Source organism: Ascaphus truei, chromosome 16 (genome assembly GCF_040206685.1).
Source record: "Ascaphus truei isolate aAscTru1 chromosome 16, aAscTru1.hap1, whole genome shotgun sequence".
Classification (NCBI taxonomy): domain Eukaryota; kingdom Metazoa; phylum Chordata; class Amphibia; order Anura; family Ascaphidae; genus Ascaphus; species Ascaphus truei.
This window is the reverse complement of record NC_134498.1, coordinates 1,441,764-1,469,133: the sequence shown is the minus strand read 5'-3', so window position 1 is coordinate 1,469,133 and position 27,370 is coordinate 1,441,764. Positions and strand designations below refer to the sequence as shown.

General features: G+C 46.0%; 1 protein-coding gene across 2 annotated transcripts in view; it reads left to right on the top strand.

The window, feature by feature from the left end:
- Window positions 1–27,370, top strand: part of LOC142467253 (endothelin receptor type B-like) — a 55,025-nt gene that overhangs the window by 10,207 nt on the left and 17,448 nt on the right. Inside the window, exons 1-3 of one of the 2 annotated variants that reach the window (XM_075572710.1) lie at window positions 4,915–5,019; window positions 22,442–22,961; window positions 25,412–25,524. In XM_075572710.1, the coding sequence (XP_075428825.1) occupies window positions 22,524–22,961; window positions 25,412–25,524 (551 nt within the window). In that variant the 5' untranslated portion in view covers window positions 4,915–5,019; window positions 22,442–22,523. Of the gene's footprint in view, window positions 1–4,914; window positions 5,020–22,441; window positions 22,962–25,411; window positions 25,525–27,370 lie in introns of those variants that run through there. The other variant, XM_075572709.1, reaches the window with a different exon arrangement.

The following is a 27,370-nucleotide window of genomic DNA, read 5'->3' as shown; positions in this document are numbered from 1 at the left end:
AATCAAGACGTGCCCTCGTGGCTGTGGGTGGTGTTATTTCCTATCCCACCTCAGCACCGCGGTCCCGTCTCGTTTGTGATGAGCACATCCTTACATTATGCTCAGCCCAACAAACATGGACCCCGCTGAGGTGGAGCGCACTTTAAACGCCCATACTGCTCTGTTCTCCAGACTAGAGACTTATTTAGACCAAGCAGATAAACGGACGGATACGTTGCAGCAAAGCGTCCATGCCCTTACTCTTCAGGTTCGAGCCCTCACTCAGCAACCTTCACCCGTGGCAGCTCCTGTACCGGCTAGTCCTGCTCCGACACCTCCGTCTGCCCCGGAACCACGAATTCCACCTCCCAGACACTATGCGGGGGATCCCCAAGGATGCCGGGGTTTCATTAACCAATGTCTCGTCCAATTTCGTCTCTCTCCCTCTCGCTTTGTGTCTTCTGTCTCCAGGGTTGGCTACATCTACTCCCTTCTCACCGACCAGGCACTGGCGTGGGCCTCCCCCATTTGGGAACAACAGGGTGCTATCACACAGGACATCGATCTCTTCGTCGAGGAATTCCGAAGAGTCTTCGATACTCCCGCACGGAGGTTAACGGCAGCTTCTGCTCTTCACCACATAACCCAGGGAGATCGTTCGGTTGCCGTGTATGCAGTGGAGTTTCGCACTCTTGCTGCTGAGACAGGTTGGAATAATGAGGCCCTATCTTCTGCATTCTGGCAAGGTCTGTCTGAAACCCTAAAGGATGAGCTTGCCGCGCGAGATCGTCCCACTAACCTGGAGGAGTTGATCGCTCTGTCCATTCGTGTGGATCAGCGTCTGCTGGAGCGGAGATACGAGCGTTCTCATTACCGTCAACGGGTTTCAAGAACTCTTGCTCCCTCCTTCGTGGCTCCGTTACCTCCTTCCGGGGACATTCCAGAACCCATGCAGTTGGGAGGCAACAGGCTGTCTCCTGCTGAGAAACAGCGTCGGCGCAAGGCCGGTCTTTGCATGTACTGTGGCAATTCCGGTCACGCTGTACCCCAGTGTCCTCACAAACCGGGAAACGCCAGCTCCCAATGAGATCCCGGAGAGTTTCGTTGGGAATATTGACACTTTCTCCCATTGTCCAGAGCATCCTTCCCACCAGGATAATCTTGCCCATTACACTTTCTGGAGAGGGGTTTCACACTCAGGCACGAGCGTTCATTGACTCCGGTTCTGCAGGTAATTTCATTGATGAGACTTTTGCTAGACTGAACAATATCCCTTTGATCAACAGGAGGACGCCGGTAGGACTGGAGGCCATTGACGGTCGACCGCTTAAACCAGCATTTATCACGCTACAGACGGTGCCTCTTCTACTGCAGTTCGTCAACGTCCATACGGAGATCATTACCCTCGATGTAATCCACACTCCTTCTGCTGAGCTGATTTTGGGTCTTCCTTGGCTTCAACTTCATAATCCTCGCATCGACTGGACGGATCAGGAACCCATCCAGTGGGCTCCTTCTTGTGCCAAGACATGTACCCAGATTTTCCAGAGGATTGGTGGATTGTCTACCCTATCTGAGAAGATTAACTCCTTACCCTCTGTGTACTGGGAATTCCGTGATGTATTCGACAAGGCACGTTCCGAGGTTCTACCTCCGCACCGTTCTTTTGATTGTCCTATTGACCTACTTCCGGGCGCACCTCTTCCCAGGGCAAGATCCTATCCTCTCTCTCTCCCAGAGACAAGGGCCATGAACACTTACATTGCTGAGAACTTAGAGAGGGGTTTCATCAGGAAATCGTCTTCCCCGGTCGGAGCAGGCTTCTTCTTTGTCAAGAAAAAGGACGGTTCTCTCCGTCCATGCATAGACTACCGGGGTTTGAATAATATCACTCGTAAAAATCGCTACCCTCTGCCTTTGATTCCGGAACTCTTCGACCGTCTCCAGGGAGCAACTATCTTTTCTAAGCTGGATCTAAGAGGTGCCTACAATTTAGTAAGGATACGAGAGGGGGACGAGTGGAAGACTGCTTTTAACACCCATGACGGCCACTACGAATATCTGGTTATGCCGTTCGGTTTGTGCAACGCACCAGCAGTTTTCCAGGATTTTGTCAACGAGATTTTTCGGGACATTCTGAACTCATTTCTTATTGTTTACTTGGATGACATCCTCATTTTTTCTAAATCCACTCAAGAACACATCAAACATGTTCAACAAGTACTGTTACGTCTTCGGGAGAACCATCTTTTTGCGAAGCTGGAGAAATGTCAGTTCCACCTCAAATCAGTGGCATTTTTGGGTTACGTCATCTCGGACTCCGGTTTCAATATGGATCCAGAAAAACTTAAGGCTATTCTGGACTGGCCTCGTCCGACTACTCTTAGAGCCGTGCAACGCTTTTTAGGTTTTGCAAACTATTATCGACGTTTCATCCGCAATTTTTCGTCCACCGTATCTCCCATAACTGCCCTCACCAAGAAGGGTGCAGATCCTTCATCTTGGTCGGAGACCGCCATTAGGGCGTTTGATCTGCTAAAAGGGCTTTTGTGTCTGCTCCCATCCTCACCCACCCAGATCCTAAACTCCCATTTACCTTGGAGGTGGATGCATCGGACATTGGGGCTGGGGCTGTTCTGTCCCAGAGAACATCTCCCTTAGCCAGACTGCACCCATGTGCGTTTTTCTCGAAGAGATTTTCGTCCGCTGAACGGAATTACGATGTCGGGAATAGAGAGCTTTTGGCGATCAAGTTGGCTTTAGAGGAGTGGAGACATTTCTTAGAGGGTACGGAGACACCCATTACCATTCTGACGGATCATAAGAATCTCCTCTACCTAGAAGGGGCACGGCGTTTGAACGCTCGACAAGCCCGCTGGGCTTTGTTTTTTTCACGATTTAATTTTCTCATCTCCTTCATTCCTGGCTCCAAGAATCTAAAGGCGGACGCCCTATCGCGACAGTTCCTGGCGGAGGACAGGTCTGAAGAGCAACTTGAGTCTATTATTCCTTCTAGTTGTATCCTGTCCGCTAATTCGTTTGATATCATGGGCAAGATTCAATCCGAACAGTCACGGACTCCTGAGGGACTCAAGGTTCCGGAGGGAAGACTCTACACGGCACCTCAACACCGCAAGAAGGTTCTCGAGTGGTGTCATTCCTCTAAATCAGCAGGACACCCAGGGATACGGAAGACCAACGACCTGGTTCAACGTACCTTCTGGTGGCCAGAGAGGGCTAAAGATGTGGAGGAGTTTGTAAAAGCGTGTAGTATTTGCGCTCGCAACAAGGTACCTCGGGTCAGACCTGCTGGGCTTCTGCTACCTTTACCCATTCCAGACCGTCCCTGGAACCATATTTCTATGGACTTTATTGTAGAGCTTCCAGAATCCAAAGGAAAAAATACGATTCTGGTGGTCATCGATCGTTTTTCCAAACAGTCGCACCTTGTTCCTTTGAGGGGTCTACCGAATTCCTTCAGGCTGGCAGATGTCTTCATTCAGGAGATTTTTCGTCTTCACGGAGTACCTTCTACCATTGTCTCGGATCGTGGGTCTCAATTCGTGTCGAGGTTTTGGCGTGCCTTTTCCCAGAAGTTGGGGATTTCGCTTCAGTTCTCTTCTGGGTACCATCCACAGACCAATGGGCAGACGGAGAGGGCCAACCAAAACCTGGAACAATACCTTCGATGTTTTATAACTGATACACAGGAGGACTGGGTGGATCTGCTTCCATGGGCCGAGTTTGCTCTGAACTCTCTTCGCAATGATTCTACCCAAGAATCTCCATTTTTTATAAATTTTGGATTTCATCCGTCTCGGTCACCTTTCTCTTCTCTCTCCTCAGGGGTGCCAGCAGTGGACAAGCACGTCGCTCGCCTGAAGGTCTTATGGTCCAAGATTCAGGAGAACTTAAGGGTGGCTACAGGGAGACAGAAACTCCAGGCTGATCGACTTCGACGCCAAGTGCCGGAGTTCGCCCCAGGAGACAGGGTATGGCTCTCGTCCAGGAATATCCGTTTGAAGGTTCCTACCATGAAGCTCGCTCCCAAGTTCCTCGGTCCCTTTACCATAGTTAGGAGGATTAATCCTGTGGCTTACGAGCTACGTCTTCCACCTTCTATGAAGATACCTTCGGTCTTCCATGTGTCCTTACTTAAACCAGTGTTTCGGAGTCCTCGCTTTTCCAAAAATACTTCTTCTCCACGTCCGATTATGATTCAAGGTCAACAGGAATACGAGGTGCAGTTTGTCCTGGATTCTAGAATTTCCAGAGGAGGAGTACAATACTTGGTTCACTGGAAGGGGTTCGGACCAGAGGAACGTTCATGGATTCCTCACCGGGATCTTCACGCACCTCGTCTTCTACAGGCTTTTCATCACAAGAATCCCTCCAAGCCTTATCATGGTCGCCCGGAGGTCGCCCCTGAAGGGGGGGGTACTGTGAGGATTCTGGAGTCACGCCGCGCACGGCGTGCTCCTCACTTACCTGCAGCTCCGTCTGGGTCTCCCGCGGCGCACATGGACTCCGGAGGCAAGCCGCCGACAGCTGTTCCTCCTATGCGCGCGCGCGCACGTCTTCCTCTCTCTTCTGCTCTCGGAGCAGGGCGTGGGTCCGCGCACGCAGCCGATGGCACTGATGCACGGAGGCGCGGCCACACGGAGGCGCTCCCGCCTCTTAAAGGCACAACACCTCTTTTGATGGCCATCACCAAATACAGTCAGGCTGCTGGGCTTTATGGCTCCTCCCCTGGGACTCCTTCTGGACCTATACCTGCTGTAACCTGGCCTTTCCACACACCTCCACCTTGCTGCGCTGCTATTGGATCCTCTCTCTTATATATACCTTGCAGAGTCACTGACTCGTTGGCTGAGCATAGAACCAGTTGTTCTCACCTCTCTCTGCCTCCTTATTCTAATTCGCAGACTTCCTCGTGAACTGAACCGGCTTCCGCTACGTCTTCCTGTACCTCTGGCATCCCGAACTCGGCATACGGCTACACGACTCTCCGCACCTCTGGCATCCCGATCCTGGCTTACGGTAAACGACAACGTCCCTCTCTCTAACCCCGGACTTGGCTAACGGCCTCTCTACCTACCGTACCTCTCCTACCCCGATCCGGAATCCCAGACCACTCTTCAATCAAGACGTGCCCTCGTGGCTGTGGGTGGTGTTATTTCCTATCCCACCTCAGCACCGCGGTCCCGTCTCGTTTGTGGTGAGCACATCCTTACAGGGCCCACCTTCTGTGGGTTAAATTGACCTTAAGCACTCTACCATTTCAGGGATGCCTTGTGGAAAAGCTACGCAGTAGACCTGACTTACTGCAATCTATGTTCCTAAGACTTGGTGCCCCAGCCATTGCCGGCCATATCCCTAAAACCTGGAAAACTGCCAGAGTTGTCCCAATCTTCAAAAATGGGGACAAAAACATTGTTTCAAACTACAGGTCAATCTCTCTTCTCCCAATACTATCCAAAGTCATGGAAAAATGTGTTCACTCCCAATTAAGCGACTATTATACCAAGACAAATTTCCCTAGCCAATTGCAATCTGGCTTTCACTTCAAACACTCCATGGTAACTACCATGCTAAAAGTGTGCAATGAAATCCAGTGTGGAATGGAACTGGGACAACTCACTGGTGCAATATTCCTAGATTTTGCAAAGGCTTTTGATACTGTTGATCATGTTATCTTGCTTAACAAACTCCAGTGCTCTGGAATAGGTAAGCATGCTTCATTCCTACCACTCAGGTTTCATTCCTACCTATCAGGTAGATCCCAACATGTGTCTATCCTCAGGCTATAACTCCAACCCCATGGATATCACATGTGGTGTCCCACAAGGCTCTGTTCGGGGGCTCCTACTCGTCTCAGTGTTCATCAATGATCTTCTTACAGCTTGTAAGGAAGCTTCAATACACATGTATGCAGATGACACAATCTTATTTGCACACAGCCCTAGCCTCTCCGACTTTGAACACATACTTCAGTCTGACTTTTGGAGACTTGAAAATTACATTTCCCAAAACAAATACTGACAAGACTGTAACTATGTTATTTGGGAACAAGGCTACATTTTTAAACCTTCCAATGACTGAGCTCCAGATCAGAACCAACACTAATACCACCATAACTCCTGTTACTAGTTTTAAATACTTGGGTATATGGTTTGAATCCCATTTAACATTTATACCCTGACATCCAAAACCTATGCCAAACTTGGTGTACTCTACAGGAAAAATCCCCCTTAAGGCTGCGCTTATAGTGCCGGCTATGGCTACGGACAGGGCCACCAACAGGGGGGAAAAAAGGCACTGGCATCCCAGGCACCATGAATCAGGGTGGCCAGCGCGGCCCTGACCGTTATATTTAATTTAAAAAAATGGCGGCGATTGCGCATGCGCAGAGCCGAGGTTCTGCAGGCAGGGCCCACAGGCAGCAGACAGGGCACCCTGCGGGACCTCCAATACATATATAAAATACACCTCCAATACAGGAGGAAGCCACAACCTCCATATTAATGACTAATTGGTTAATTGAGGAAGAAGTTCATAAGCGACTTGAAAAAATTTAAGTAAATAAGGCACCTGGCCCCGATAGCATACATCCAAGAGTTCTCATAGAGTTAAGCTCAGTAATAGCCAAACCATTATATTTAATATTCAAGGAATCCATTTCCACAGGCTCAGTACCACAAGATTGGCGTAAAGCAGATGTGGTGCCTATATTTAAAAAGGGAGCTAGATCACAACTGGGAAACTACTTCAAGGTTTAATACGCGATAATATTCAGGAATACCTAATGGAAAACAAAATTATTAGTAATAGTCAGCATGGATTTATGAAGGATAGATCATGTCAAACTAACCTTATTTATTTCTTTGAGGAGGCAAGTAGGAATTTAGACCAGGGTGATGCAGTTGATGTGGTCTATTCAGATTTTGCAAAGGTTTTTGATACGGTTTCACACAAGAGGTTGGTGTACAAAATAAAGAAAATTGAACTCAGTAATAATATATGCACCTGGATTGAAAACTGGTTAAAGGACAGACATCAGAGGGTTGTCATAAATGGAACTTTTTCAGGTTGGGCTAAAGTCGTGAGTGGAGTACCTCAGGGATCAATACTGGGACTCCTGCATTTTAAGGCCATGCTTATAGTGCCGGCGATGCGAATTTGCCCAAAAATAAAAGCATTGCCACCGCCTCATGCGCTTATAGTGCACACGATGGTGACAAACGACAGAGCGACGTAGCTGTCGCGAAAACCTGCCACCGGCAAAATTTGATTTTTCAAGGGCCATCGCATCACGTGACAGCCCTTTAACAAAACAAATTGCGGGAATCCTGCGATGCCACCGACAGGTTAAACATAACTTTCGCTGGTGGCGACGGGTGACGTCACCCATCGTGTCGCCGTCGTCGTCACTATAGGCAAAGCCTAACTTGTTTATTAATGACCCTGAGGTTGGCATCGAGAGCAAAGTCTCCATCTTTGCTGATGATACTAAATTGTGTAAGGTAATAGAATCAGAGCAGGATGTAATTTCTCTTCAGAAGGACTTGGAGAGACTGGAAACATGGGCAGGTACACTGGCGACACACTTTATTCGAGCTTGGCTAGTCCCACGAATTCGGGTATACCCGGGTGTATTGAGGTTTGTGACTGTTTTCTGCCCGAGTGCATTGAGTTATTTTCCAAGCAGGGATTGAAGCATTTTATTCCCGCTGGCTGCAATACTGCACAGTATATATATATATACTGCATTACAATTCATGAATTTATGCCATCTGGTAGACACGCGAAGCATTGCAGCCTATTAAATCCTAATCATTATCATTTAACAGATCAGCCGCCCATCAGCCAGGCATGAACCCAGGCTGGGAAGGCAAATGCAACGGGGCTTGTCAGAGGTGAGGAGTGGCGCATTCCAGGTATCTGCCAGGTACATACCGGGTATTTGCTCGAATAAAGTGTGTCGGTGCAGTAAATGGCAGATGAGGTTTAATACAGATAAATGTACTGTAATGTTATGCATTTGGGATGCAAGACTATATAGGCAACTTACAAATTAAATGGGGATAAATTGGGAGAATCCTTGATGGAGAAGGATTTAGGAGTGCTTGTAGACAGCAGGCTTAGCATTAGTGCCCAAAGTCATGCAGCAGCTGCAAAGGCACACAAGATCTTATTTTGCATCAAACGGGCAATGAATGGAAGGGAAGTAAACATAATTATGCCTAGTAAGACACCTTGAATATGGAGTACAATTTTGGGCACCAATCCTAAGAAAAGACATTATGGAACTAGAGAGAGTGGAGAGAAGAGCCACCAAATTAATAAAGGGGATGGACAATCTAACTTATGAGGAGAGACTAGCTAAATTATATTTATTTACATTAGAAAAGAGGCGACTAAGAGTGGATATGATAACTATATACAAATATATTCTGGGACAATACAAGGAGCTTTCAAAAGAACTATTCATCCCACGGGCAGTACAAAGGACTCGGGGCATCCCTTAAGGTTGGAGGAAAGGAGATTTCACCAGCAACAAAGGAATGGGTTCTTTACAGTAAGGGCAGTTAAAATGTGGAATTCATTACCCATGGAGACTGATGGCAGATACAATAGATTTGTTCAAAAAAAGGTTGGACATCTTTTAAGATAGGAAAGGTATACAGGGATATACCAAATAAGTATACATGGGAAGGATGTTGATCCAGTGATTAATCCGATTGCCAATTCTTGGAGTCAGGAAGGAATTTATTTTTCCCCTTATGATGTATATGACTCTGGGTTTTTTTGTTTGCCTTCCTCTGGATCAATAAGTAAGTATAGATATAGGATAAAGTATCTGTTGTCTAAATTTAGCATAGGTTGAACTTGATGGACGTACGTCTTTTTTCAACCTCATCCACTATGTAACTATGTAACATATAAAAATCAGACATACCTTGGGGATGATCTCAGGTCAGGCCGGTGGCTGCAGGGGGGGGCAGTGCTGCGGGGGGCTATGACTGTGGGGGCTGGCGGTCCTGGGAGGGAGGGGCTCTGGCGGGAGCCCGGCGGCTGGCTTTGCTGCAGGTAAGAGGTGGGTGGCAGTGGGGGGGATGGTGGTGGTGGGCTGGTGGTGCTGCGTGGGGGGTGGCGGTTCTGCGTGGGGGGGTGGCGGTGGCCTGGCAGCTGGCGGTGGCTGGCGGTGGCAGGGGCCCGGCGGCTGGTGGTGTCGGTGGCTGGCGGGTAGTGGTGGGGGTCTGACAGTGCTGCAGGGGGGCTGTGGCTAACAGTGGGGGGGGGTGGTTTCTGGTGGTGTCCCGGTGGCTGGCGGGACTGCGGAGGGCCCGGTGGCAGGTCACAGCAGTTGTCGCCAGCCCTGCCTCGCTGCAGGCACATGTCTGTCCGATGCTGGCTACTCATGCTCGCGCGCACCGGGCCTCCCTCTCACACCAGCGCGCCGAAAGCTTAGCCCATCTTACTTCCGGCGCTGCTGTCAGAGAGCGTTTTTTTTTTTTTTTTAAATGAACTGGCCCGATCGGTCCCCCTGATTCACGGAGCCCATGACGTCAACACCGGCAGTTCCCCTCCTGTTGGCGGCACTGCACACAAATCATACACACAATCACAATCCCACACAGGGCTGCCAACATGGGTGTCTGCCGGTCCAGTTAAAAATAAATTTTAAAAACACTGCACCCGGTGCCGGGTCTCTTGGCAGTACCGGAAGTCAGCTGTGCTAAGCTTCCGGCGTGCCGGCATGAGAGTGAGATCCAGCACGCGCGTGACTAGTCAGCGTGGGACAGACAGCTGCCTGAAGCGGGGCTGGGCCGGCGACAACTGCTGTGACCTGCTGCTTGGCCCCCGCCACTGCCAGCCACACGCAGTCCCGCCAGCCACTGGGCCCCCGTGACCCACCAGGCCCCCACAGTCCCGCCACCCACCAGCCTCCAGCAGTCCCGCCAGCCGCCAGGCCCCCGCAGTCCCGTCAGCTGCTGGCCCCCACATTCCCACCAGCCACCGGGCCCCCGCAGTACCAACACCAACCGGCCCGCCGCAGTCCCACCACCCACCGCCCCCCGCAGTTCCGCCAGCCACTGGCCCCCCACAGGCTGCGGCCGGGCCACCACCAGCCACCGCCTGACCCCCCTGCAGTCCCACAAGCCGCAGGGGCCCCTTCTACCACCCCCCCCCCCACTGCCACATGGGTCTCCCCTGCAGCCACCGGCACACCACCCCCCCCCCCCCTGCAGCCACCGGCCCGACCTGAAATCATCCCCAAGGTAAGCCTGATTTTTAATGTATTGGGGGTGTATTTTATATATGTATGGGGGGGTTTGGGGTATTGTTTAGATGTATTGGGGGGATGGGGTATATTTGTAGATGTATTAGGGGGTTGGGGTATATTTGTAGATGTATTGGGGGGGGAGTGGGGTAGATGGGGTGGTGGTGTATTTTTATATGTATTGGGGAGTTAAGTAATAGTTACGCGCTAAACAAATATTTCTGTGGTAGGTGTGCTATGGGTTGGGGGGGGAGGGGGGCTGCTTCTTTCATTTGTCCTGGGCCTCATGATTTCTTTTGGCGTCCCTCACACACACTCCCACACACACACTCCCACACACACATCCCCCCTCTCCCTGCATCAGAAGCTATCTGATTGGTTTACAGCCTGTTACATGGTGAAACCGTCGCTGTAAAAATCAAATTCTACTGACTACAGAGATTCACGTCGCTCCGTCGCGCCTACTATGCGCATGCTACAGATTCAATGCATTTGTTTTGAAGCGACGTCACGTCACTGTCGCCATAAGTGCAGCCTAAATCTGCTGGTCAGAAAGCGTATCGCACAGCAGAATCTAATGCCAATTATCGACTATGGGGACATATAGTAGTATACGACTTGGCACCCCAAACCCACTTTAGCAAACTTGATACCCCACAATTCAATATGCCATTTTGTTCTCCAATGAAACTACAACACACATCACTGCGAAATGCTCAAAGAACTAGATTGGTCATCACTTGAGTCAAAGCACAATGTTCATCTCTCCCGTCTTGCCTTCAAATACTTTCTGGGCAAGCTACAGGTGCGTCGACGAGTATTCTAAAACTTGCCTGGGAAAATCTGGGGCTATCACCAACAAGATCCAGGTGCATGCTGGGTACATGCTGCAACATTACAGTGACATTTCTGCAGAGACTAATGGCCCATCGAATTAACATAGCAGGGGTCCCTGGCAGTCCCATTCAGTTTGTTAATTCGATGGGCCATTAGTCTGTCTGCATAATTGTCACTGAAATGTTGCAGCATGTACCCAGCATGTACCTGGGTCTTGGTAATTGCCCCAGATTTGTTTTAGAATACTCGTCGGAACTACAGTACCCGTCTACCTGAACAAGCTCCTCACCCCTACCATATGCAGCACTTATCATCTGAGATCTGACTTCAAAAGACTGTTCATGGTCAAAAGGTTCAGAAAAGTATCTAGCCGCTCCTCCTTCTCTTACCATGCACCCCAAAACTGGAACAATCTATCGGAGACTCCCACAGCCACCACCCGTCTAAGTTCTTTCAAAACTAAAGCTTTCTCATTTTTTAATCTGGGGTGTAACTGTTACATACGCCTTTAATAAATATATATATATATAATCTCTAACTGTGCATGCAATGTCCTGTTCACTTATGTAACTATGTATTGTAACCATTGTGATACCCATACCACGTCGCGGCCTCTTTTAGTCTTAGAGTAAGGTCGGAAACATTGTATTTCTCTATACAGTGGGTTTATTTCCACGGATAAATCATACACCAACAGGCTCACTGTCCCTTTAAGTAAAAAAAGAAAAAGAAAATAAATACTTATTCCCGTTAGAGAAAATAACTCAACTTTGCTTCAGCCGTTTCTAACGACAACTGGCCAACTATACTGGTTCCCAGCTTAAAACATGCCCTGGCATATGCACCCCACATGAACAGTTTTAAGCACATCAATATAGAGTCTCTCTTAACTGTTGGTCCATTGGAGCAGATGTCCCCGCTTCAGCGCAGCCTTGCGTCCTTCCTTCCTAGGGGAACTCGGACCCATGTGAGCTCAGAGAAACTCTCCTCTGTAAATGCCAAGAACATGACATCCCCGCTTCGGCATGGTCACTCGTCCTTCCTTCTTCCTGGGATTAGCAACCCAGGCAGTTCCAGCAGGCTCCGCAACCACCGTCCAGCGGCCTGGGGGTCTATGCCAGCTTCCGCAGCTGGGGAGAACTCCTCTCTGTCCCCTTCTCCGAGGGAAAACAGCCAGACTCTCACTTGTGCAGGGTACTACGTCCTGACTTTTTAAACATTCACTTAGGAGTGCTGTCTTAATTGGTTCAGGTGCAGCAAGCTCACAGAGAGAAATGTAACATCCTGTACACTTGAACCTATCCACTCTGCTAGCTCTCTATTCCATAAGGACAGTGACTCTCACACCATGTATTATTTGTCATCTTAACTCTATACCCAGGACATACTTGGAAACGAAATGTAACTCTCAATGTATTACTTCCTGGTTAAACATTTGATAAATAAATTAATACTATAGTAATTATAACAATTACCTCTGATTGAATCGGTTTCGGCACCTCTCACCTAGTGGATTCGTTTGACGCAAATACAAACCACAAAAGTGACACACATAGATGCAGAGTTTGATAGATCTCATTATAATCTGTGCACATGTAACTCCTCCCTAACTCCTTCCATTGTCACCCAAATCACAAACAGCGCAAAATTTGGAACAAATACCTTGATACGTTGACGCAAAGTGACGCAAGATGAAAATTACACATTTTTCCTAACGTTTTCACCAAATTTACCTTGATACATTACTCCCTTCGACTTTATGTTCATCCAAACATTTATAATTATACATGAATACAAATATATTTGACATGCATGTATTTCAGTCAGACCCTTACATCATTAAAAAAATGTGGTGTTCATAAATACATTGGATTTTAAACTATTGCAATTTTCAGAATTAGGCAGTATTATGTTTATGCAAATTGGTCTGGTGGAGAGAAATCAGGTGAGTCAGACAGGGCAAATATAATGTCAGCACACTTTTTAATAGTGGCTTCTGCCATTTATAGGTGCTTATTCTATGTTCGCTGAAGCAGCTGATTGGGCTGTTTTCTGACGAAATTCCTCAGTATTGTCAAAAGCCGAAAACAGTCCAATCAGTCACTTAGGTGCCTCTAGGATAAGCCCCATAGTTGATTACCATGCTACTGTAATTCCAGCATCTGATGCTCTTTAACCCTACTGCACAAATTCACTATCAAACAATGGTACACTTACAGACACACTTATGCAATTGAACATGCAGCATGATTCTCCTGACGTAACCCAATGCTTTTTTGCTTACATGGGTGCTACACCCATGACTATAAAACTGCAAAGATTCTGGCCCCAAAACGTTGGGAGTTAACCCTTTCATTGCACTGCAGGTCCTGGTAGCTAAGGCATTTACAAAAGAGAACAATGATGTATCAGTTAGATTTGTGTGTGTTATGCTTGTGCTGCCCGCAGACCAGACCCGTCCCCTGTACTGAGGTCGAACGTACAGAAACACGCACCCGCAGCAGAGAGAGTGCGTCTGAACTATGGTAGTAGCATAGTCAGCCAGATAGCGAAAGCTGTAGTAGCCGGGCCCGGGGTAGAAGAGTGCCGTAGTGAGTTCCGTAGCCGAGTGTCAAGGATAGGAGAGGTCTGGAAGGTCGTGGTACTAAAGTGGAGTCCAAGGGTCTTATAGGTCAACGTGGTCAGGAGGAAGCCGGGGTCGAGAGCCAGAGAGAGTAGTCAGCCAAGCTGGGTCAGAACCTGAAGGGAATATTAAGCAAGAGCATGGCACAGGATCCACAACTGATAGGAAAGAGACTATGCAGAGCAATGAGCCAAAGGAAAGACTGGGGTTATAAAGGTAGGTGGTCCAGCAGAGGCAGGGGGCAGAGCAGGGGTGTGCTGTGGAGCACTCTGTGGTGGACGGCGTTGTATTTGGTTTTCGAGAGCAGCTGTGCCGGGGGGTGTGAGTGAGGACAGTGCGGATGCCAGGGGGTGTGGCGAAAAGCAGAGTGCAGTGAATAAATTATAGCCGGAGACGCGCGCTCTGTAAGAACAAGTTGCGCGCGTCCTGGCAAGATGGCGGCAGCCTGCATGTGTGCTGGAGGCAGGTGAGCGGCACCACGGCGGGGATACCGCCGAAGGGGAGATGCGGCTGCGGATCCAGCGGGAGGCAGGGGGGGGTCACATCGTGGCGGAGGTGACCCCTGAATCCTTACAGTACCCCCCCCTTGAGGATTGGCCTTAGGACGATCCTCCCAAGGCTTCAGTGGAAACTTCTTCTGGAATCGATTAAAAAGTACCGGAGCGTGGATGTCCTCACGAGATAGCCAGGAGTGTTCCTCTGGCCCGTAGCCCTTCCAGTGCACAAGGAACTGAACCTTTCCCCTCAAGAGACGAGTCCACTATCGATTGAATTTCGAATTCCGCATGTCCTTGGACCGTAACGGGATATGGTTTACGGGTGTAGTCCGAGAAGTGAGAACTCTGCACAAAAGGTTTCAACAGGGACACATGAAAGACATTGGGTATCTTCATAGCGGCGGGGAGCTGAAGGCGAAAAACCACCAGATTAATTTGTTCTAGGATTATGAAGGGTCCCAGGAATTTGGGTACCAATTTTAGGGTGGGAGTCTTCAGCCGGATATTCTTGGCCGAAAGCCAGACTCTGTCTCCTGGCTTGTATCTAGGAGAAATTTGACAATGTCGGTCCGCCTGGAACTTAAATTTCTCTGCGGCTTTCAGAAGAGCAGACTGGATCTTAGTCCAGGAGTTCTGGAGTCCGTGATCCGTTTGTCGGCTGCCGGTACTCCAGTGGAGATATTGGAGATGGGTAATCGAGCTGGGTGGAATCCATAGTTTATAAAAAAACGGAGACTCTCGTGTGGATTTGTTCCCCAGAGAGTTAATGGCAAATTCTGCCCAGGGCAGTAAATTGACCCAGTTGCCCTGAGTCTCTGAAACAAAACAGCGCAAGTACTGTTCTAGTGTCTGGTTGACTCTCTCGGTCTGGCCATTAGTCTGTGGGTGGTATGAGTGGTGGTATCATTCCCCGAGGACAATGATAAAGAAATGCTGAGTCTTTTGGCGAATGCCCGCCAGAACTTTGATACAAACTGCGAGCCACGATCTGAGACGTGGGAATTCCGTGGATACGAAAGATCTCCCTGGAAAAATGTCCGCCAGGGTGGGGGAGGTGGGGAGGCCCTTGATGGGGATGAAGTGGGCCTGCTTAGAGAACCGATTTACTATTACTAAAATAGTGTTCATACCTCCGGAAGCTGGCAATTCTACAATGAAATCCATAGAGATATGGGACCAGGGGCGCTGCAGAACATGAGCAAGCCTGAAGGTTTTTGACAAAGAGCCTTGCGTTGCGCACATATCGGACAGGTACTAGGGAATTCTTGAATGATTCTTGCCATGTTGGGCCACCAGAAAGTGTACGAATAAGATCTAGAGTTCTCTTGAAACCAGGATGCTCTGCTGAGCGAGAGGAGTGACCCCATTCCAAGATCTTGGATTGAAATTTAGGAGCAGCGTAGAGTCTTCCTTCCTGTACCTCTAGACTTCTCAGGATATGTCTTTGAGCCCCTACGATCTTGTACAGGATGTTGAATCAGGCAGCGGAGATTATGTGTTTCAGAATAGTAAGATGGTTTCTGGAACTCTTCGGACCTCTCCTCCCGGGAGAATTGTCTGGACAGGGTGTCAGCCTTCACATTTTTAGTACCAGGGATGTAGGATAGGGTGTAGTTAAACCATGAGAAAAAGAGTGGCCAACAAGCTTGGCGAGACCCCAGGTGATGTGCACTTTCAATGTAAAGAAGATTTTTATGGTCGGTCAGGATCAATACTGGCTCTCGAGATCCCTCCAGGAGATGCCTCCATTCCTGTAAGGCCAACTTGATAGCCAGCAGTTCTCTATTGCCCACGTCATAGTTCCTCTCCACTGACAAAAACATTTTTGAGAAAAAAAGGCATGGGTGTAGTTTGTCTCGTAGGTAACACCTCTGAGAGAGCACCGCACCTGCCCCACAATCCGAGGCATCAACTTCCAACATGAATGGCAGACTGGTGTCTGGATGACAGAGGATGGGAGCGGAGACAAATGCTCGCTTTAAAATTTCAAAGGCAGAGACTGCCTCGAGAGGCCATGCTGAGGGGTCGAACCCTTTCTTGGTAAGGGCGGTGATCGGAGCTATCGTGGTGGAAAAGTCACAGATAAATTTCCGGTAATAATTAGAGAATACCAGGAACCGTTGGATAGCTTTGAGAGAATTAGGTTGAGGCCAGTCTAGTACGGCTTTGAGCTTCTCGGGGTCCATAGAGAAACCCCTGTCAGAGATGATGTAAGAAGGTGGTGGAGGATTGATGAAAAAGGCACTTTTCCAGTTTAACATAAAGGTGATTGACCCGAAGACGAGAAAGAACAAACCTGGTGTGCAGAATATGGTCTTGTAGATTCTTAGTGAAGATAAGGATGTCGTCAACATAAATAACAACAAAATAATTGAGGATATCACTAAATATTTAATTTATGAATGCCTGAAACACTCCTGGGGCATTACAGAGGCCAAAAGGCATTACTAGATACTCGTAGTGGCCATTCCGAGTGTTGAAAGCGGTCTTCCATTCGTCGTCCTCCCGGATGCGAATCAGATTGTATGCCCCTCGGAGATCTAGTTTGGTGAATAACTTAGCCCCTTGGAGCCTATCGAACAGTTCGGAGATGAGGGGAAGAGGGTACTGATTCTTGATCGTGATACGATTGAGACCCTGCATTGACTACCGGGGCCTGAGTGTCCCATCTTTCTTCTTAAAGAAAAATCCGGCTCCGGCGGGTGAGGAAGAGTTGCGGATGAACCCTCTCTTAAGGTTTTCTTGAATATATTCATCCATAGCTTCGGTCTCTGGTAGGATTTAGATTTGGGAAGAGTAGCGCCTGGAACAAGATCAATCGGACAGTCGTAAGGTCTATGAGGGGGTAGGACTTCGGACTGCTTCTTGCTAAAAAAGTCCAAAAAATCAGAGTAAACCTCCGGCAAGGCGAAATTAGTGGAAGAAGAGACCTCAATTCCTGCGAGCAGTGTGGAGGGGACGGTAACAGGTGTAGGAAGTGTGTCCACTCTCGACCTCCACTGAATCGGCGTGCGAGACCTCCAGTCAATGTGGGGATTGTGCTGCTGCAGCCAAGGCAGGCCTAGGGTGACCTGGGTTCCGGGGAAGTGGATGACGTTGAAGGTGAGGGTCTCAGTATGAGCGTCCGTAGAGGATAAGGTGAGAGGAAGGAACTCTAGTGAAATGAAAGCGGGGTGCAAGGGGCGGCCATCGATACCTTCTCATCCGATAGGGACCTTCTTACTGGTGAGCGCAATGTTATTACGGGTGGCAAAGTCTTTATCCACGAAGTTTCCGCCCACCCCACAATCGATGAAGGCAGCTGTAGATACAAGGAAGGTGGGATCTTTTAGTGAAATGGGAATCATGAGCTTCTTGGGGAGCTCTTCTTTGGGGAGGAGGCATGGAGAGATAGAACCCAGGTAGAGCCCCCATTCTTCACTGGGTATGTTCATTTCCCAGACACAGAGAGCAGAAACATACCAGATGTTTCGGGGATCCGCAATAATAACACAAACCCTTGTTCCGGCGATGGTCCCTTATGGTGGTACGGGTCTGTTGAGTACCACTCTGTCTTGGTACGGAAGGTTCCAGAGCTGGCAATGGAACCGGAAGACGTCTTGGAACCGGAGGGGGTCGAGGAAAAGGGGAGACAAGTGTCATGAACCGTGGCCGTTGACGTTTAGAGCGTCTTTCCTGGAGACGCTGATCCACATGAATGGCTTGTGTGATTAGTTCCTCCAATACTCCAGGCCTGGGTTCAACGACGAGTTCATCCTTCACAGGATCTGCCAGTCCTTGCCAGGAGACGGCAACGTGTGCTTCCTGGTTCCAGCGCATCTCCGCCGCTATGGTACGAAACTCCAGTGCATATTTGGCTACGGACCTGCGACCCTGTGACATATGAAGAAGAGAAGAAGCCGCAGTGTCGGGGCGAGCGGGAGTGTCAAATACTTGCTGGAACTCCTGCCTAAAGCGGGGGTAATCCTGAGTCAATCCTGGACGTAGCTCCCAGATTGGGGAGGCCCAGGCCAAAGCATCCCCAGTCAACAGTGCATACACATAGGCTACCTTTTTGCGTCCAGTGGAGTGTTGACTGGGGGCCATCTCGCACTGGTTTAGGAATCCTCGGCAAGCCTGTGGGTCGCCAGCATAATGCTTGGGAGCGGGAAACTTGGGCTCTGGTGCTGCAGCGCCTTCTGGGACAGGCGGTTGCGGAGGGTGTTCCTGGCGAAAGGTGCGTCAACTGTTGGGATAAGACAGCTATTTGATTTGACATGGTTTGGTTCTGCTGAATAAGGGCCATCAGTATTTGGCTTAATTCAGTCTGGTCTGCGTCTGTTGGGCTCTGCATAATGTTATGCTTGTGCTGCCCGCAGACCAGACCCGTCCCCTGTACTGAGGTGGGACGTACAGAAACACACACCCGCAGCATAGAGAGCACGTCCGAAATGTGGTAGTAGCGTAACCGGCCAGATAGCGAACGCTGTAGTAAAGTATGTACTTGCCGGGTCCTGGGTAGAAGAGTGCCATAATGAGTTCCGTAGCCGAGGGTCGAGGATAGGAGAAGTCCGGAAGGTCGTGGTACTAAAACTGAGTCCAAGAGTCTTAGAGGTCAACGTGGTCAGGAGGAAGCTGGGGTCGAGAGCCAGAGAGAGTAGTCAGCCAAGCTGTGTCAGAACCTGAAGGGAATATAAAGCAAGAGCATGGCACAGGATCCACAACTGATAGGAAAGAGACTATGCAGAGCAGTGAGCCATAGGAAGGACTGGGGTTATAAAGGTAGGTGGTCCAATAGAGGCAGGGGGCAGAGCAGGGGTGTGCTGTGGAGCACTCTGTGGTTGGACGGCGTTGTATTTGGTTTTCGAGAACAGCTGTGCCGGGGGGCGGGAGTGAGGACAGTGCGGATGTCAGGGGCGTGGCCAAAAGCAGAGTGCAATTAATAAATTATAGCCGGAGACGTGTGCTCTGTAAGAACAAGTTGCGTGCGTCCCGGCAAGATGGCGACTAGCTGCGTGTGTGCCGGAGGCGGGTGAGCGGCACCACGGCGGGGATACAGGGGTGTGTCACGTCATGGCGGACGTGACACCTGATTCCTTATAGTGTGGCCCCAATACTTTTATGATTGACACACTCTATTTAGGATATAACTTACTGTATACCAGCACTCAACTCTATGCTGATACAGTATTTTAAACATACCACTACTATTAGTTACCTTTGTCTTAAGAAGGACTGCCTCTTTGAATACTTGTATAATCAAAATTTGGTTAAAAGTACATTGCTCTTACTGTAGCTAAATCTTCTGGAGCCTAATAAAGAAAGTACTCAGACTTGTACCATATTGTATTCTCTACCAGTTACCAGTTGTCTCAGAATGTAATGCCTATTAAATATATCAATATAATTCAAAAGTGTACCCCAACAATGATGTTCATAGTTCCCAAAAAGATAAACTACAGTTTAATTGCTCACTAATTTAATATAAAAGTGGGTGAATCATGTGGGTAACTGAGGGCATATTTTGCAGATGTCTTGTCATCTTACTGACCATCAATGCTACTATTGTTCTCCTGTCCTGACCCTGTTCACATCTTTTGCCTTGTTGCTTACTAAAGATCATCAAAGCTTTAATTCACTATTTGAAAAAAAGCTCCAGGGAAAATAGGACACTCCTGACTTTAAAAAATGAAACAATGTACTATAACAATACTTTATCTGTATTATAAAAGTCAAAATGGTAGTGATAGCACCCAGATCAGGAAATATAAGGTTTGTGGGAATTTTAATGTATGGGGGGTTGTCTAGTTTTGCAAATCTGATGTTTGAGCAATGAGTATGAAAACAAATTTAGACTTTAAAACATATAACAAAAAATTATTGTAGTGACTGAGCCACACAGAGATCACAGGAAAAGCCTCCTCTAACTTAAATGGACTACACCCTTAAAGCAGCAACATAAAAATAAAAATGTATCTGATATGAACCAGATGGTTCTCTAGAACAGCGACACTCAAAGCACCCGGGACTCCCCTATTGCGGAGATACTGTAATTATTTATTTTCCCGTGGTGCCCAATCAATAGAAGGTGCTGTACAAATGATATACTATGGTGTTTTGCGCCTTCTTTTCTTTTTCATAGGCTACTGAGGAAACATGCTGTGGCCCTCTCAACCTGTTGATTGTCTCTAAAATATTTCCTTGCATTTCAAGCAAAACCAGATTGCAACATTGTCTATATGAATGTGTTCCCCGGGTTCAATGAAGACCGAGACTGCATTATATTGAAAAAAAAATCACTAAATCAATACATTTTAAGGAAGCACACAAATAAATAAACATCCTATCCTTTTGTACGGGCTTACTCACTTTCCCAGTCCCTTTCTGCAGGGCTGGGAGAATATGCCTCTTTCCAATCTATAACCCCAAAGTCCAAAGAGGTACCTGTAATAAGGGGGCCCTTTATGTCAGTCTCTGGGTCTGTGTTGGGTGGCCATCCTCTGGCGGGTTCCAGGGTCCGCTATACCCTGAAATAGAGGGCTAGTTCCTGGTGTCTTGCGGGAAGCACAGTCTTTCTGCGCTCAAGACAATATTTCTGAGTCTCTTTCCGGCAACACAGTCCCTCTGTACTCAAGAGATATCATGCAGTTCAAGCAGGAGGCCTTTCTACCCGTCTGATGAGCCAGGTTGGCCCACATAGCACCCGGCTGTGATTGGTCCCACATGCAGCATCCACTCTGAGATTGGTCACCATCCTTTAACTGGTTTTATTACTAATTAAGCTGCCCTCTCAACTGAAACTTAACCTTGTCACTAGGGGGTAAAATGATAAGTGTAAATGAGCGCTAGTGTAAACAATGTTATACAAAAATGATAATGCAAACAAAAGAACAAAACCTGTGATACAGTCTATGACGAAGGTAGTCCTTGAGCTGCCTGAGAGGTTGATCTGGGATCTTCCAACCAGATTAGAAGATGCGTGTGGATTAACCTCTTGTGGCGCTGAGGGATAGTGGATGGAACAGAGTCTTGTGCAATATTTTCTTCTTAGGTGAATACCTCAGAGAGGGAGACAAGAGAAATGCAAAAAACACCACAATAGTGTATTACCCTTTGGACAATATAAGACTTGGATGTTAAAGTATAAAGAGCATTTAATGATTAAAACAATTGCTGTAAAAAGTATAATGGATTAATAAACAGTAGGTAAACTCCTGTTATATAAATAAATAATGGCTTCCAAGCGCTTGTGCTGAATGAAGCCGTGCTGCTCCGCCGATGGTAAAAACTGAAATCCTACTCACCGTCCTTGAGTAGGACATGTGCAGTGGTACGGGGTATTTTGCCAGGGATAGCCGCTTGCTGGGGGGGTGCCGGACGTCCGTTCGTTAGATGCGGGGAGAATTCTTGATGTCCTCGTGGTCTCAATACCAGCAAAATGATTTCCAAACGTCTCCTCCGCTGACGTCACCGCCTAGTGTGTACAGCTACGGTGTCCCTGGATGACCACAAACCTTCCTACGCGTTTCGAAACACCTATTCAAGGTGATTAATATTAATACATCATCTAGTTATGGTGCATCATCTCCCCCCTTTTAGGGTCATAATAAAATAAGGTCCTGGTGTCTGTAATATGGCTAGAAACATGCATAACAGTAATTTATATTTTGCTGTGTATATTGTGTTTGATTTTTATTGTGTAAGTCATATGCTTTTGTAAAACATTGTTTGTAAGTCCTTTGCTCAACTCAACTGAAACTTAACCTCGTCACTGCTGCACTGCAAACCTAAACATAAGTTTGTCAGGTATATGGCTGGTGACGTTTATTCACACTGTCACAGAGTATTTAACCCCCTTTACTTTAGCAGCCCTGTAGTGCAATTAATAGGGTTCTTTTGGGAGATTCTGTGATCTCCTGGTTTGTGTTTCCCCTTATAGTTCCTGCCTGGTCGACTCTTTACTCGTGTACCTTTAGTGGATTAGGAAAATACTGCCAATACACATATCCTATACGTACCAAGCGAATGTTGTGCTGGTTCAATCCAGGAAATGCTGTCCATAAATGTGTTTCTTCTGCACTTCTAGTGCATCTTAAAAATGGATTTCTCAGTCATTTATAGTTCCCATTATTGCATCATCATCATACAGTTGCCAATATTGCAATCATGAAAATCTGTCATTGTGTAGTTTTAGATGGCTAGAAATATTCTTACGCATATTTCTGTTTTTTTTTTCCACAGGGTAAATTCATTTATTTGAGAAAGGTGCAATATAAATCTGGAGATCACCTTTGTTTCAAACCTGTAATCAAACAAGGACATAATGGCTCAGTGTACATTATTTATTTTTTGGATGACATGCCTGTTTCTCAGTGTCTGTTGCCAGAATTCTCAAACACCACAGAGTTTTGAAGATCCATCACAGACACATATCCAAGACCAAGCTTACCATCTTATACAACTGGATACTAAACAAAATGCTGAAGCTGCCAACTTATCAAATGGCGATGTTGGAAATATGCCACCTCCACCACCAAGTCCTCCCTGTGTGTCACGTGCACAAATTAGACATGCCTTCAAATATGTCACCACCATTTTGTCTTGTGTCATCTTCATTGTGGGAATTGTAGGGAATTGCACACTACTGAGAATCATATATAAGAATAAATGCATGAGAAATGGACCCAATGTTCTGATCGCCAGCCTCGCTCTGGGTGACCTATTCTACATCCTAATTGCCATTCCCATCAATATTTATAAGGTTTGTCTGAATGCATTCAATCTTGTCATTCTTTACTTCAGTGGTCAAGTATGTTTAGTTGTCCCAAAAATGCAATTCAAATATGGTAACATGGTATATAAGTTACTTTAATAAGTTCTGAATAAGTACTGTTTGCTAAATGTAAACTTGACTTAATTCACACTAATTAAGAATATCTTTCCCATGTAATTGACTTCTTTAAATAAATGTGATAATTGTTAAAGCCAAGATTCCATGTCTTTAGTGTCTTTACAACTAAAGTATGTTTCTTTTTAGTGGGAATTTTAACTGCTAACTGCTGGTCACTCAACTATATCAATGGCTCATTTAAACATGACAATATTATTGGAATTAGCAATTTATCCTATACTCCCAGGGCATCAAAGAGGAGATTGCGTAAGAAAAGAGAAAGCTTTTGTATATGGAACTAGATGCCAGATTATACTCAATAACAGAGTTACATGGGAAGGATGTTGACCGAGGGAGAAATCTGATTGTCAATATTTGGAGTCAGGAAGGAATTTATTTTTTCCCTTATGAGATATAATTGGATGGTATTTCACTGGGGTTTTTTGTTTGCCTTCCTCTGTAAAATACTGTTAGTACAAATATAGGATAAATATCTGTCGTCTAAATTTAGTATATGGAGTTCGGAGTTTGCTTAAAATGGCAGTCCCACATACCGTAGTAGATAAAAAAAAAACAGATATTAACAACTGATCAGTGTAATAGGCTTCTTTAGTTAGATTAAAACACAATGAAAGTAACAATTTTACCTATGGCATCCTGTTCATCCCAGTCAATATTAATCAATGACTAAATTTTTTTACTATTTTACACAATTTAGAATGAATTTGTTCAAATAAATGTTTAAACTGCATCATATTTATCAAGGAAAATGAGTCCTATTTAAAGCAATTTAAAATGAACCTGGCACAATTCAACACCCACCATTGCAATATTTTAATTGGACTAGGTTAGCTATCCCTTGAGTCCAGATGCAACATAATGTACATTGTTCCTGTTTTAGCTTCAAATATGTACTTTGTGATCAAGTTACCCAATTATATTAGCAGATTTCTCACCCCTACTGTACACTGGGCCGCCGACAGTGGGGGAGAGCCGGGACAAGTGTTCCGGGCCCGGCCGGCAATCTTCTACCATAAGACAACTTCTGATTCTGAAAGACATCAGAAACCACTGAATAGGTTGCTATGTGATTTCCAGCCCTGGAAGGGGAATTCTGGCAGAAGACTGACTAGTAAATATATCCCATTATCTTTATGAAGTGTCAAAAAATAATTTAACTGGTTTCTTTCAGAAGAAACCTTCCAGTTGTGGCAGGTGCATAGCATAGCAGTTAGTAAATATAGGCTGTAACCTCTTAATCATATCACTGCCTTTGGTGCAATTTGTGCTAGGAATTAGTTCACCCTAAAAGCTGCAGACCAACCAATATTCTATATGTGTGTTTTTTTTAATACATCTGTTCTGTACTATGAGAAAATACTTGTACTTTTTAAAAAAAACAACAACTCTGAATGACATTTTGAATATATTCTAATTTAACAAGCATTTTTTTATTTCTATAACAACCATTTACAAAGTCACATCCCCTCCCTCTTCAGAAACAGGCTCTGGCACACCCCTTTTTAAGCGCTGCTCTCTCTCTCTCTCTCTAGCAGTGCACCAATTGTATCTAGTGACTTTCTGGTCACATGATCTTCCCCACAGGACTTTGCATCTTTGGTCCTCTTCTGCTGAACGGACAGCAATTTAGTGAACCCCCAAGCCGAATCTTCGATCGGCTAATGATAAGCTAATTACTTATCATTGTGTAAATTGTATTGATTCACATATTAAAGGGGAACATTTTTTTTTTAATGCAGGTTGGACTGCTGCTTTTAGGGGTCAGTCCCAATTATGAGCAGAGTAAATTAGGGGTGGTGACATACTAAATGGGTTAAATCTAAGTAATTGATGTCTTTAAAAACAAACATACTTATTTTTCTTTTTTAAATGTTAATGTTTCTTTGTAGCCAAATACTTCTGTTGTATATGTATCTTATTTATTGTATCTGTTTTGCTTAAAGTTGTTTTTTTTTTGGCAGGTAAAGTGAATGCCTGCTTTAAAAATCTGATCGCAATAAACATTTTTAATTATTATTAAATGTTAGTCACATGGTAACATGAGACTTGGCTAGAGTTTCACTTCTTTTGTGTGATGTTACATAGTTACCTAGTAAATGAGGTTGAAAAAAGACACATGTCCATCATGTTCAACCTACAGTAAATGCTTTTTGTTTTTTTAAACCTCAGACCCAAGACAATTTTCGTTCTCAAGTAACAATTAAATGATACCGTTCTAACTGAAATATCAATACCATCTATTAGGTGTGAACCATTTCTGTGTGTCTTGTAATATATGTTTTGCCTCTGTTTCTCTGCAGCTACTGGCTGAAGACTGGCCATTCGGAGTTCAAGTATGCAAGTTGGTTCCATTTATACAAAAGGCATCGGTGGGCATTACAGTCCTGAGCCTTTGTGCTCTCAGTATAGACAGGTAAGTCTTATCCTTTTGACCTGCTCTTCAAAATAAATCATTAACATACTTACCCCTCTCCCCCCCCCCCCCCAAGATACATACAGACGTTGGGGATGATCTCAGGCCACCAGGCCCCGGCTCTCCCCAGCTGCTATGGGCCTGCCTTTCTCCCATAATGATGTGGGCCTCCCTCGCTGGGCCTTCTCATATGCCGGTGCACGTTGGTAACTGGGCCCAGCTTCCGGCACGCACCAGCATATGATGAGACTCAGCGTGGGGGAGTGAGGGAGGTTTGTAGCTGGGAAGAGCCGGCAACCAGAGGCCCAGCAGCCGGACACAGAAGTTGGGCCCGACCTCTGGCAGGGGCCAACTTCCAGCACCAGCCGACCGGGTCTAATTTCCAGCACCGGCCGGCCGGGCCCCCCGCAGCTACCGGGCGTGGAAAACTTGTCCCGGCTCTCCCCCACTGTCGGCGGCCCAGTGTACAGTAGGGGTGAGAAGTCTGCTCAGATAATTGGGTAACTTGATCACAAAGTACTGTACATAATTGAAGCTAAAACAAGAAAAATGTATGTTGCGTCTGGATTCAAGGGATAGCCAACCAAGTTCAATTAAAATATTGCAATGGTGGGTGTTGAATTGTGCCAGATTCATTTTAAATTGCTTTAAATAGGACTCATTTTCCTTGATAAATATGATGCTTTTTAAACATTTATTTTAACATATTCATTCTAAATTGTGTAAAATAGTAAAATAATTTAGTCATTGATTAATATTGACTGGGAATTCATCTTTTAGCAATTAATGTAACTGTACCTCTAATAATCCACTATTTTTATTTATCAGAAGGCTACCATTATAATGCTTTCGAGTAAAATTATAAAACCAGGTTATAAATTATCACTTTCATTTTGTGATGGAATTTATGCTGCTGAAAGATTTGAGAGGCTAAAGTGTGTTGAGATTAATTTCAAGCAGCCTCATTTAATATATTGTGAAGCAGTTTTCCAGAGAAGAGGCCAGATGCATTGAAATTAATTGAACTGAAATCGTCTCACAACATTCTGAATAATTAAAAAGGTTTAATGCTATAAACTAGCACTTGATGATGAATCTGGAGCCTTCCGTAGAATAAAAATGTGGTGTGCTATGAGGAATGGGGCAGATATTATTACAGCATGGTTTGAAAAGAAATTCTGACCTTAACTTTGGTTAATATCAGTTATCCAGCACTTCAGGCCTGTTAAGTAAAAAGAGGCAATGCTGTTAGTGTGAGTCAAGCATTGTGTCCCTGTTCAGACAGCTCTAACAGTTTCACAATGCAACTGTTCTAAATAGCATAATCAACGGAACTCACAAAGCTCCAATACGCGTCTTCGCATCACTATTCTGCATTTACTGCAATTGACTTGAATAACAAAAAGAACGATTCCTCTGTTCCTACAAATTAGGTTTATAACACTTTGGCCAAAGGATTTCCCAAAATAAGCCTTATTCATGAGATCACTATTTTATTTCAACCTAATTGGTAGGAGCGCAGGAGTCGGTGTTTGTTTTTCTATATGTAAGGCCTATCTTTTAACCAGAAGCAAATTTCTATAGGGAGGAGCGCGGTAATATGTACAGTACAGTCTCTCACAATTGACTTGAATGGCATTTAACGCAGGATTGCGATGTGATAGCCCATATCGGAGGTTAATGAACGCATCCGTATGTTGATAATTTTGCTTTTAGGAAAGAGGTTGGCCCCGACTTTTAGACCATTTCAGCCACTATAGAAATACCTTTGCTAATTAGCATAGTTATAAACTATTTACAAATGACTCTCTCTCAAGTGTTATTAATGTTATACTCATGTACAAAT